At 40.3% G+C, this 13,137-nt stretch overlaps 1 protein-coding gene across 1 annotated transcript in view; it reads left to right on the top strand.

Annotated features, from left to right (window-relative positions):
- The window catches only part of ATP10A (ATPase phospholipid transporting 10A (putative)), a 282,963-nt gene that overhangs the window by 245,444 nt on the left and 24,382 nt on the right, over positions 1–13,137 (top strand). Inside the window, exons 11-13 of the mRNA XM_069072951.1 lie at positions 5,989–6,092; positions 6,450–6,576; positions 12,747–12,931. Coding sequence (XP_068929052.1) covers positions 5,989–6,092; positions 6,450–6,576; positions 12,747–12,931 — 416 coding nt within the window. The remainder of the gene's footprint in view (positions 1–5,988; positions 6,093–6,449; positions 6,577–12,746; positions 12,932–13,137) is intronic.

The following is a 13,137-nucleotide window of genomic DNA, read 5'->3' on the forward strand; positions in this document are numbered from 1 at the left end:
ATGAGGAAATTGAGGCAAACAGGATAAAGTGACTTGACCGGGATTGCACAGCTAGGAAGTGTCTGAGGTCACCTTTGAACTCGGATCTTCTTGATTTCTAGCCTGGTGTTCTATCCACTGTACCACCTAGCTGCCCCTGCATATAGCAGATGCTTAATAAATACCTATTTCCTTCATTCCTGAGGGTCTTGGGCAATGCTGTAGGACTAAGTTGCTGAACAGTGGCTATACTGCATTGGTACAGGGCATTTCCTCACTGAGATTTTCCTACATCAATAAAATAACAGGTTTGAGCCAAAAAAGGGCTGGGGGGAGATATTTGTATCACTAAATGAAATTGTTTTATTTTAAACTAGAATTAATTTACATTCCTTCTAAGATGTTCTTAAGTTAACATGAAGACGTGGCAAATATAAAGGAATCTTTCAAATATTTACCCATGTTTCCCGGGCCAAATAGCCTTTAAAGGCCTGAGATTTTTAAAAATCCAAAATGACTTTCCAAGAGGTGTTGTTGAGACAAGCATTGTCTAGCAGAAGTGCCAGACTGAAATTCTGTGATCAAGATCCAAGTACCTAGAACAAGTCACTTCTCTCTGAGCCTAGTTTCTTCATCTACAGTATGGCATAATAATCCCTGGTACAGTCTGCCAACCTTACAGGACTGCTGTGAAGATCCATTGCATGGACCACAACAAATGGCTAAAAAATTGTAAGGTTAGCATCTTCAGCATGACCTCCATTGCTAGTGAGACCAGTTGTCCTATCTTGTGCTTATGAACTTACTTACATAAATAAAGTCTTGGGCCCCCATTGCTTGGCACTTAGCTTCTATCTGGAGATCTTGACACACGTAGTTTACATGGGAAAATCTTCACCTTTACCATGTGTGATGCCAATGCAATATTTTCAGCACCAACTGTCACTATAAATATACCTGCATAGTGTTGATCACAAAATATAACAGACTCTCCATATAGAAGACAGACACAAAATATTTATTCTGACAGCAGAAAACCAAATTCTAAAACCAGTAAGCCTACTCAATCATAGTAGCACAGAAATTAGAGAGCCACAGCATCCTTTAGCCTTCCCACAAAGCAACAAAAGATCAATATTTACTCACAAGCCTGTTTCCCTCACATGCATCCTCTCCTCCCAACCATGTCTAGCTGCTCTGACTCCCTGCTTCCTGTGGGCTCCACTTCACCCTTCAGAAAACTCTTCCTGCCACTGGCTCCATGTGATTATATTCAGCCTATTAGGGGGCAGAGTATATTTTCAAAGCAGGGAAGGTCTTCAAATCCCCTTAGGCTTATTAAGGGGCAGGGAAGATCTTCAAATTCCCATTACCATTACACCAAGTTGAAGCATGCAAAACAATATGAATTATAGGAATTTGTGAATAAATAGAATTGTTCTCCAGATGCCCAGGCAGCCCGGCATAGTCAATAGAAAGCTGGCCTCAGCCAGAACCACCCAGGTTCAAGCCTCACCTCTACACATACCAACCTGGGTGACCCCAGATAAGTTATTCGATTTCTGAGTGCCCCAGTCATCTCTCTAAGGATATTAAGTTGTAAAAAAGGTGTCCACCTGTGTTTCCTCACCTGAAAACTCCCTATTCCATTGAAATTTCATATCCCATACCACAGTTCTCTGGATAGCAATATTTAATTCATCCAAGGGAAAGAGTAGAGCTCTGAGTTCATAATGTAGGAAATACTTAATTTCAAAGTCACAAAATGTGAATATTTGTACCCAGAAGGTGACTGTGACCAGAGAAAGGTTAATTTAATGTTTCAAAGATAGTACTAAAAAGTTGAAGGCAGCTCATAATAAAAGCCCAGGTTTTCTTATTCCTTGTATATTAATTTAAATACCTGAGCGAATATCGTTAGTCTATCTTAATAGAGGAAAGTTCTTTATAAGATTGCAGCTATTCTTAATCATTAGTAGGCTTTCCTCCATATGTACAAACTCCTCCCTTTTTTTCCCCTGGATTTATACAGGGAATTATAATTATACTTTTAACTGTGAACAGAAAATTATGTGTTTTAACAAACTGAAAGAGAAAAATTAATTTCACCTTAATACCTTTAGTAAAAGAGTATTTGAACAGTTTTAATGAAGGGTGAGTTCCTTATTATAACTGACTGAATGAAAAACAACAAAAATTATACATTTTGAAACCTTTGTATTTTGTTTTGAATGGAAGCCAAATTCAACTCTAGTTCCTAAAACACATCTTGCCTAGCATTTATTATTCATCCAACTGAAATTAATGGAAATTTACCTCGTGACAGATAGTTTCATGGGTACCACTGAGGCATTGGCCTTGTGGTTACTTTACCATTGCTGAAGGCTTTCCAGAGTTAGAAAGCATTGAAGGATACTACTACGGAATTTTTGCTTAATGAATTTTAGGAAAATCATGGCAAGACATACAGAAAACCATAGCTGACCCATAAAATAAAGAACTATCTATCCTTCACCAGTTAACAAAGATTCCTTGAATGGTCTCCTAATGAAATATGTTCACCTCAGAGTGGAACATAAGCACTATGAACTGTGGAACATATTAACAGCATATATGGTTACTACTCCCACGATCAAGTCAAGAAGGGAAGACCCCAAGTGGTGACTCTTGCAGCCACATAACAAAAAGAAAGGTCGTGTGAATCTTCTTTTCATTTGCTAGATCAGAAACGCTTTTGGGAAGCCCCCAGATGTGGTCAAATAATTTTAATTTGGACTGCATATTCCCATCAGGAGAGAACCAATTACCATATTTTACACAATTATAACTTCATATAGTGTGAATTCAAATACATGTGATTTCTTCAGGGGATTAATTTTTTTAACAAACTGGAATCTACCTATATTTTTTAGGAGCTGCTTTTTTAGAAAAAAAGTGAAAAATGCCCAAGCCACCATTCATAAAATTCATAAAATCATACATCTCAAAGACATAGAGTCCAGTCCCATCATTTCAGAGAGAAGTCTGAGGGCTATAGAAGGTGATTGACTAAAGCACCAGAAGTGGGATTTGAACCCCCAACTCCTGATTCCTCTGCAGGAACCAGTGCTCTTTTCACTGGAGAATCTTTTATCAAAACTTTGGGCGTGATTTCTGCCTCCAGTTTATGAGGGGCTTATGGTATTTTCATCAGAAACTCTAGGCATTTCTTTCAGTCCATTCTTCTCCTTTCCAGTTTCCCATTAGGCCATCACTGAGGGTGTCATTCAAATGATAGAAAACATGTTGACATTTATACCTCGGTACTTCAAGGATGTATGATTCATTGGTATGGCTGCTGCCATCCACCAACATAGATTGTAGCTTCTCTATGTAGTTGGCCTTCATGGGGTTGCTATGGGCAGGGGAAAAAAAATTATCCCCTAGAAGGCTAAATCCTCTGGCAGCATGCCTTTACAAACTTACAGAAAAAAAAAAAAAAACAGTATCACTGGGCCTGTGCTTTAAGCCTTTCTGGGCTTCTGGGACCTATCAGATCTTAGGTACGAGGGCACAACCTTGAGGATCCCAGGGTCACATCTCTATTAAAGCTTAAAGCTACAGTGAATCTTTTGGAGCACCCTGTAGAAAGACTTTAATGCAGTTCACATTCATTATAACCGAAATTATTTAAATTTATTTTAAAAGTCAAGAAGTTGCAATCTCCATCCTTAGATCATGTCATTTCCCTCTTCCCCATTTCTCTTTAATTTCTAAGGTGGTGTTTTGTTTTTTTTCTGAAATTGTATTAGGACTTCTCCCTTCTTAACATCTAACTTCTGTTGATTGTGTGTGTGAGGGGGGGGGCGGAGATCGATTATTAATGTGGGTCCTTCCACTGTGGGTGTTTTGCGCCATTGTGAGAGGGAAGCCCAAATCCCCATTGTACTCAAACCCAAGCTCCACTGTCCCCTTCTTAGTGGTGGTAGTCAGGCCCCTTCAAGCCACCCTGTGAAGTGGACCTGGCTGTTCACAAAGCTTGTACATACAATGAGTTGACAACCGCCATACCTCTGGTGTGTATGACCAGCAGGTCATATTATCTGCTCTGGTACTACCTCCCAAGATCAGCTTCTGAGATTATACCCTCTACCCAACTGCTATTCCAGGGCACTGCTATCTCACCTGCCAATGGACCCTAAGGACTCCTGGACCATGTCATGTCTCCTGCCCCTTTACCTAGGGCATTCACATCTTCCAAACACATTTCAGTTGGCCCCCTTTTATATATATACATACATACGTGTATACACACACACACACACACACTTACATTCTTCCTTAGTTAGAATATGAGCTTACAGGAACTGTCTCCCTTTTCTCTTTGTACTCCAGGCATTTAACAAAGTACTTGGCCTAGAGTAAACACTCAATAATGACATTCATTCATTCATTCGTGCATTCTCCAGTGGTATAGATTATGACCTATCTGGGAACTTCCTCCAGGTCTCTGGATATTCTATGAATTCCATTACATTAAATTACATCATTCACATGAACTGTTTGTGCAGTGGTAGAGCCTTCCAAGCTTGTACTGGTCTGATCAGCCACAGTCAAACATGCTGTACCTCGAGCCCAGCATAGTCATGTCATTGTGGTCGCCTTCCAGCACAGAGAACCGTCACCACTATGGCACGGCTCCCGTTGGATCATCCGGGGTGTCTTTTGTCATCTGCTCTTGCTAACCAACCTACTCACTTTCTTCTTGGGTTACTGGTCTCTTTGACGATACCTTGTGCATTGCCTGTTGTGGCTTGAGACACGTGCCATGCATGCCTTAGAATCACGACAACGCCCTTGGCAGAAGCCAACGGAGGAAATCACGGAGATGGTTAGTTACGCTTCTGTCTAGCGCTTTCAGGTGGACAAAGCTTTACATATATTATCTCAGCCGATCTTCACAACACTGTATGTGGTGTTACCAGCAACGAGGCTGAGGAAAGGATGCTGGCTGGCCAATGGTCACACAGCTGGTCAATAAAAGCCGGAAGCTGAAGATGTGTTCTTTCCACTTGGTGCCATGCTGTGTGGCACCAAGGGATGTTAGGGAATGATTGCTGTCGTTCAGTCCTTTGTTCAGGCGTGCCTTTCTCTTCGTGTCCTCGTTTGGGGTTTTCTTGGCAAAGATACTGAAGTGATTTACCATTTCCTTCCCTAGCTCTTTTAAGGAAAATAAGGAGACTGAGGCAAATAGGGTTAAGTGACATGCCCAGAATCACATAGCTAGTAAGTATCTGAGGCTAGATTTGGGTTTTTTGGAGGGTTTTTGCTTTTTGGAGGGCAACTGGGGTTAAGCAACTTGCCCAAGGTCACACGGCTAGTAAGTGTGAAGTGTCTGAGGCCAAATTTGAACTCGGGTCCTCCTGACTCCAGGGCTGGTGCTCTACTCACTGTGCCACCTAGCTGCCCCTGAGGCTAGATTTGAACTCAGGAAGAGGCTTCCTGACTCTAGGCCTGGTGCTACAGTGCCACCTAGCTGTCTCAATAAATAATAACAGAATATGAAATATTATTTACAGAGAGGTGCTCAACTTATACCTCCTCCCTCTACCCCAGGATTAAGGCAAAAAAAAAAAAAACTAACAATCAAACAATGATGAAAATATTATTTAAAAAATTTAAGCTGTTCACAAATATAATCTTAATTAAAAGGAACACTTTCATGAGGATCTAGGAAAGAAAGGGCCTCAATCTGTTTTCGTTATTGGACAAGAACTTCGAGAGAAATTAAGCAGTTCTGGCATAGATTTTGATACACATCCATGTAGTTAGGAGAAAAAAAGCCATGAACAGGGCAGGCTGTGGCTCTGGAGGGATGATTCTCCATCAAATACGTTTCAGCGCTGTCCCTGCAGGAGGCTTTTGGCCGTCCTTTCCAGGCCTTTGAAAAAGCAAAAGGTGTAATGGTGTGCATTATTCTCATGCTTGTTATTTTTCACTCACCGGGCTTCTGCTCCTCTTCTTACCTAGATGACTCGAGAGGAAAACACCAAAAAAAAATTCAAAGCAAAACTCAAAATTATCTGAACCTCTATGCTGTGGATGGATTACGTACCTTATGTATTGCCAAGAAGGTGAGTCAGCCTAGGTTATGGAGGAAAGGCAAGAGTGGCCAGAAATCTCCATAGTTCCACTGACAAGTCAGCCATTGATTGGGGTGGAAGAAAGAAGAGGGAGGCATCTTGGGGAAAAGAAAGAGGGGGGAGGCCTTTTTCACCCTCCTTAATTTTCTTTATACTATACTTATTTATATTCATCAGGAGTTTTTAGCCTTGGGTCCCTGATCCCAGGTATGTGTGTGTACATACACACACACATATGTATATATGAGTATTATTCATTTCCTTTGTAATCCTATGTATTCTATTTTATGGTATTCAGTCATGCTCACCTAGGGTCTGAAATGGTCTCTGAACATCCTTTTCAAATAGGTTCTAAGTAAAGAAGAATATGCCTGCTGGTTACAAAGCCATTTGGAAGCAGAATCCTCACTGGAGAACCGGGACGAGATGCTGTTCCAGTCTGCAATCCGTCTGGAGACCAATCTACACCTATTGGGTAACTATAAGCTTAAAGCCGGATCTAATGACAAGGCTTTTCAGAGAAAAGCTTTAAAGACGATAAGTTTCTGAGCTATATTTGACATGGCTCCAGCCAGTGACTGAATTACCTGTAGACTGAGAGGTTGTTCAAAGAAACCCCTGGGATAGCGTTGGCCTGGAGCACCCAAGGGGCAGCCGTGCTATTTTCCAACACCACAAAGCAGGGAGCTACATGACCCCAGTCAGCGGTCAGCTCGTTTGCCCTGTCTTTAAGTCTTTCCTTATACATCATCATAAGCCAGCTCTTTAAATGGCTTTACATAGATGGGGAAAAAATGGTACCCTACCAAAAGAAGCAGAAAGAGTTTCTATATTTTCTAACTTGTCCTCCCCACCTCAAACTTTTTTCAGGCCAAAAGAACGAGCTGCCATGTAACATCTCAAAAACTATGATTTGCCATGTATATGAATGCATTGTACAGAAATATAAAAGGAAAGTGAGCTTTGGCGATTAGTTGGCACTCCCTTTGAAATGCATCTATACTTCCTGTCATATTCAGGTTAACATTAAGTAATGATAATAATTAATAATTAATAATGATAATAAGGGGTGGCTAGGGGGCACCAGGCCTGGGGGTTAGGAAGGTTTACCTTCTTGAGTTCACATCTGGCCTGAGACACTTACTAGCTGTGTGACCCTGGGCAAGTCACCTGACTGTGTTTGCCTCAGTTTCCTCATCTATCTAATGAGCTGAAGAAGAAAATAGCAAACCACTTTAGTTATGTCTGCCAAGAAGACCCCAGATGGTGTCACAGAGAATCAGACGTGACTGAAAAATGGCCAAACAACAACAGCAATGATAATGACATTTTGACAGCTTTATATTTTCTGAAGTGCTTTCCTCCTTTCTGGCCTTATATCATGCTACTTGCTATCACATAAACTCTTCATTCCAAGTTGAACTGAACTAGACGTCAAGCCCAGCTTGACTGGAAAGCATTATTCCCCACGGTTCCCATCATCCCCCTGGTATACATTAATCTCATGCTTATTTTTCACTCTCCTGCCTTCTGTTTGGGTTCTTACCTAGATGATTCAAGAAGACACCACTGAAATTTTAAAAATTCAAAGTAAAATACAGAATTATCTTACCTTCCTGCCATGGATGGACATACACTTTCCCATCTTATAGGGTCATGGCTTTAGGACTGGAAGGGGTCTGAGAGGACATCAGTTCAATCCCCTGCTTTAGAATAGCTGTTGCCCAAACTCAACCATTGGCCCCTCTTCATTTACAAAGGCTATCCCTCCTGATTGGGATGCATTCTTCCTACCCTCCACTTTTCAGCATCTTTGTCTTCCTTCAGGGCTCACCCAGGTGTCACATTCTCTGGTGTTTTCCTTGATACTCACTATGTAGGCCAATACTTTGTTTTCCCTTTTTAATTTTCCTTACACTATATTTGAAAATCTATATTAGAAGTTCTTAGCATGGGCTCAGTGAACCTTTTTTAAAATATAATTTTGGTAACAATATTTTAGTACACTTAGTTTCCTTTGTTATCCTTTAGACTTCATTTTATTTATTTAACACCAATATTCAGAAAAGGGGTCCGTGGGTTTCATGAGACTGCCAAAGGAGACCATGACACAGAACAATGTAAGAACCTGTGCTCTGGGTCTCATATTCCCTCTGGTCCAATGCGAGCTTCTCTGGAGGTCTTCTTGTTTCTGTCTCCACAACGTCCTCTCCACTCACTCAGTCACCACTCTAGTTTAGGTCCCCGTCTCATCTTTCTTGAATTCCTGCAGTGACCTTCTTTTGGTCGCTATTTCAGGTTTCTCCCCACTACAATCCTCCACATAGCTACCAAAGCGATTTTCCTAAAACTTAACATAATCACGTTATCCCCTACCCTCATTAAACATCAGTGTATTAAATATAAACTCCTCTGTTGGAGATTCAAAACTCTTCAACACCCATCCCCTTCCTACATTTCCAGTCATAATACCTCATAATACCCTTTATTCCCCACCTTGAACCCTGAATTCCAGCCATAGGTCTGCTGACTGCTTCATTTCCACTCCTTTGTACTAGCTGTACGCTCCGCCTGGGACATACTTCCTCCTCACTGCTATTTAGCTTGAGTGCCACCTTCTTTGTGAGGCCTTTTCTGGCCCCCAGCCGCTATTCACCTTCTTCCCCAAACTACTTTTTATTCATTTCATAGTATGCCCACATGCACATGTTGTCTCTGCCATTAGAATGTAAGTTCCTTGAGGGGAGGGACTATTTCACTTTTGCCTTTCTATTCCAGGCTTTTAATCCACCATAATAATTATTATTATTAATATATAAAAATAACAAAAAACTTAATAAATGCTTGTTGATCCATTTACATCCCCTGTTCATAATTGCCACTTAATAAGAGTTCTCTTCAATTAAATCAAACTCAGAGTGAAAAGCTATCATGAAGTGCTATGTATCGTGTAGATGCGGTCATACTAAGGCAGGCTTCTTTGACATCCTCTACATTATTTGCAGGCCACCCGAAATCCTTTGGCAGGCTCAGGTGGCCCACAGACGGTATGTTGTGCAGGCCTATGTTTACATCCTCTACATTTTTCGTGGGCTGCCTGAAATCCTTTTGAGGGTCACAGGTTGTACGGGCCTGTACTGACGAGTAAATCACACTCCTTGTGTACACGGTGAAATGTCTTGTTCATCTCGTTCTCAAAGAGGACCAGCGACAGCATGCAGGCAATGACTTGCTTGTGAATTGGATTTAAGCTTACATCAGGGATCTCAAACTCACAGAAAAGGGGCACACTAAACCATACATACGGATGCCTTAGAAAACTGTATATTAGCATTCCCTATGTTTTCTTGTACCTTAATTTTGTCACCTATTTCCTGACTGTTTCATCTCCTTCCAGAGGTGGCAGGCTGCTATATGTTTGACATCTATCTTATGATCTCTCTTTCTCTAATACAGAAATTCAGATGTTCTTAATCTTTATGAACCAGCATCATTATAGTGTTTTACTATTCCTGAATGTTTGAATGATTCTCAAACTTACTTCCCAGAGGCCTTACCCCCACAGTCCCCAAGTGTAAATTAACTTAAGTATTTAAAAATCTAAATTATCTCTCTAAGACATCGAGTCACTGTGAAACCAGTTTAGGTTCTCCATACTATGTGCTTCCATAGCAGACTAAAACACTCCTTGCCATTTTCTAAGGGGCTTAACTTGTTTATCCCTGAGGGAAGAAATAGCATACTCTATAACCAGATCTTGCTATGTGTGTTTAATATATTTAGAGGTTTGTGGGTATTTTTTAAATTTGCTTTGTTTTTGAGCAGTATAGAACATAAATATGAATGGTCTTTATTAGTTGAAGTCAGATCCTCTTTCAAAGATCCTATCTGGAGGGCCCTGTGATACAGTGGAAAGATCACTGGATTAAAAAACATTCATTTACAGCTGAAAGATTACTGGACTTAGAGTCAGAAAACCTTTGTTTGAATCTCTGCTTATGACCATTGTGACCTTGGTTGGCCATGTCCCTTAATTTCTCTCTTCCTTCAGTTTCATCATTTGTAAAATAAAAGAGTTAGACCAGATGGGACGTTGGGGCCTCGCTTCTTGTGGCCAGCAGCACTCCAGAATGTAGCGCAAATCCAACTAAAATTTAATGGGGAAGTATTTAATGAAGTAAATAAAAATACAATAACACATAGATATTACATTACATTGATTTATTACATTAAGTCAATATGTGGTCTTCAGGGGTTCCTTGTGTATGGTTTAATGGTCCCCTGTTTTTATTTGAGTTTGACTGTACCAGACTAGCTGGTCTTCAAGTTTCCTTCCAACTCAAAAATCCTATGTTCCATTTCAAAACCATTCCTCTACTCCAGGGCTTCTTAACCTAGACTCGGTAAACTTTTAAAATTATTTTTATGATAAAAGAATTTCAATGTAATGGATATCCTTTTTGATCCTATGTATTTATTTCATGTATTATCCTTCTTAGACGGGGTTAGTGGGCTTCACCAGTCTGCCAAAGGGAGCCATGAAATTCATAAAAGGTTAAGAACTTTTGATCAATGAATGTCATCATAGAATGGAACTGGAAGGGTTCTTAGAGATCATCTTGTCCAGCTACTCATTTTATATATTAGGAAACTGAGGCCTGATTCACAAACATCACAAACATAGGTACAGAGTGGAAGGATTCTGATTACTGTACCAAGTTGTCTTCTTTTCATTCTGGCAGTTGAATTGAATTGCTGCTGAGAACAGCAGAAGGGGATTGACTTAGTGGGGGGAGAGGGGCAATAGTCAGTCCACTAGCATTTTTTTAAGCAACTGCTGTATGCCAGGCACTGTGCTAAGGACTGGGAATACAAAGAAAAGATAGTCCCTGCTCTGGAATTTTCTTTCCCAGCTACTTGGGGGACGGAGGTCGAGAACATTCATTCACAGGACGCCATCCTACTTAATTTCCACATTCTGGTTGATTTCCACCAGTGAGCATCATTTAAAAATCTTCAGTTGGTGAAAACTTTCTTTTCTCTCATTAAGAGCCGCCTGGCATATGTCTCTGAGTGATAGATAGGGGCACTAACTTGGCTCACTAACTACCCTTGTTATAATACTCTACATGCCAGGATCTCCCAAGGATCATGCTGTAAAGAGGGTGGCATTTACCTCAAGGGTCATAAATCATCTAAGCAAGCTACCTTGGAAAACTGAAGAAGGGCGTTTTGCTTTAGACGATTCTAAGAGCTCTGTTCCCTTGGATTTACTATTTATCTTCAGCCATATTTCATTTTGAAACTAAAGCCATAACTTCCATAACTCCATTTATACGTGTAATTATTTTCTATTTTGGTTCAAACTCAGGACAACTGACAGGTACAGAGTGGAAGGATTAAAATGGTAGAACTCATTATTTCAGTGCGAGTAGGCCCACAGTCAAGCAGTTTAGACATCCCACAGGCTGAATTAGTTGACTGTACAGAAAACTATCACCGTGATGAAGCATTTACTTATTCATAGACTTTTAGAGTTGGAAGTCACCCATAGGGGTCTTCCAGTCCAACCCATTCATTTAATATTTGAGAAAACCAAATCACAAAGAGGTTACCTGGTTTGTGGCAGAGATGAGATTCATACTCAGTCTACTAAACCCAGTGGTTTTTCACTGTATGAGTATACATTTTTTTCTTTTAAGCCCTGGGCTTGGAATCAGGAATACTCATTTTTATGAGTTCAAATCCAGCCTTAGACACTTACTTACTGTGTGACCCTGGGAAATCACTTGAACCTGTTTGCCTCAGTTTCCTCTTCTATAAAATGAGAGGGAAATAGCAAACCATTCCAGAATCTTTGCCAAGAAAACCCCAAAATGGGGTTACAGAGAGTTGGACACAGTTACATGATACAACAAAAACATTTTAAATCTTTTTTAAAAATTGTGCTAAAAGCAGTATAGGTGAAAATTAAGTTTATCTTCCATTTTATTTGTTAATGTCAAACTTTAAATACAGTAAGAATGATTTTCTGTCAGGAAATTATGTGCTTGCAGCAATCTGCTTAAGTAGTCAATGTTAAGCCCTGAGCAGGAAAGGCCTTGGGATTTTTTTCTCTTTCACCAGAAATTTGTTAAATGACAGTCATTTCTTCCTTTTATTTTTTTAAACTTCTTCATTGCTCAGTGTGGGAGAGATTATCATTTCCACTACCTCCTTAACAGAATCCAAAAATTTATCAGGAAAGCATTTAGAAATACACATAATTGTAACATGAGTTAAAAAAAAAAAAACAGTTCGAGGTACTATGTTGCAACTACAGAGAATTAAGGTTCTCTGAATTGTTTGTAATTCCAGTGTATTTCCAGCTGTATCTAATTTTGAATGCTATTTAAAGCCCTGGCTATTGTATCCTAATGATAAGTCACAAAGTTGCCCTTGAAAAATCAAACTCCCTGTCATCTTGATAATAGAAATAAAAAAGTGGCCAGCTCCATGTTCAAAGTTGAAAGAGACTAGCCAAGATGTCATTCACAAGTGAGTTCTTATGGGAGATCAATATTCATTCTAAACTAAGATTCACAGGCCCGATTTAATATCTGGGGGTGGTGTGGGAGAGTGCTATTCACTGACTTTTGTCATTAGGTGCAACGGGCATTGAAGATCGTTTACAGGATGGCGTTCCAGAAACTATCGCTAACTTGCGGCAGGCTGGACTGCAGATATGGGTTCTCACTGGGGACAAACAAGAAACAGCTGTTAATATTGCCTACGCCTGCAAACTGCTTGACCATGATGAGGAAATCATTACTCTGAATGCAGAATCACAGGTAGGCGGATTTATGTAAGGCCATTGACCCTAACTGATGCAATATAATGGTGAAGACCTGGTATCCACATCCTCTCAAAAGCACTAAGGAGAAATGAAGATAGGAACTTGATTGGACAGCGGTGATGGAAAGGTGTGGTTCCTTCCCATCCCTTGGCTTCCTTCCTGGGTGCTCCTTTTCTGGATTTTTGGTGATGAGAATCGTTT

This window comes from Petaurus breviceps, unplaced genomic scaffold (genome assembly GCF_028583685.1).
Source record: "Petaurus breviceps papuanus isolate PSGF00001 unplaced genomic scaffold, PetGlider_PUasm1.0 90849, whole genome shotgun sequence".
Taxonomy (NCBI): Eukaryota; Metazoa; Chordata; class Mammalia; order Diprotodontia; family Petauridae; genus Petaurus; species Petaurus breviceps.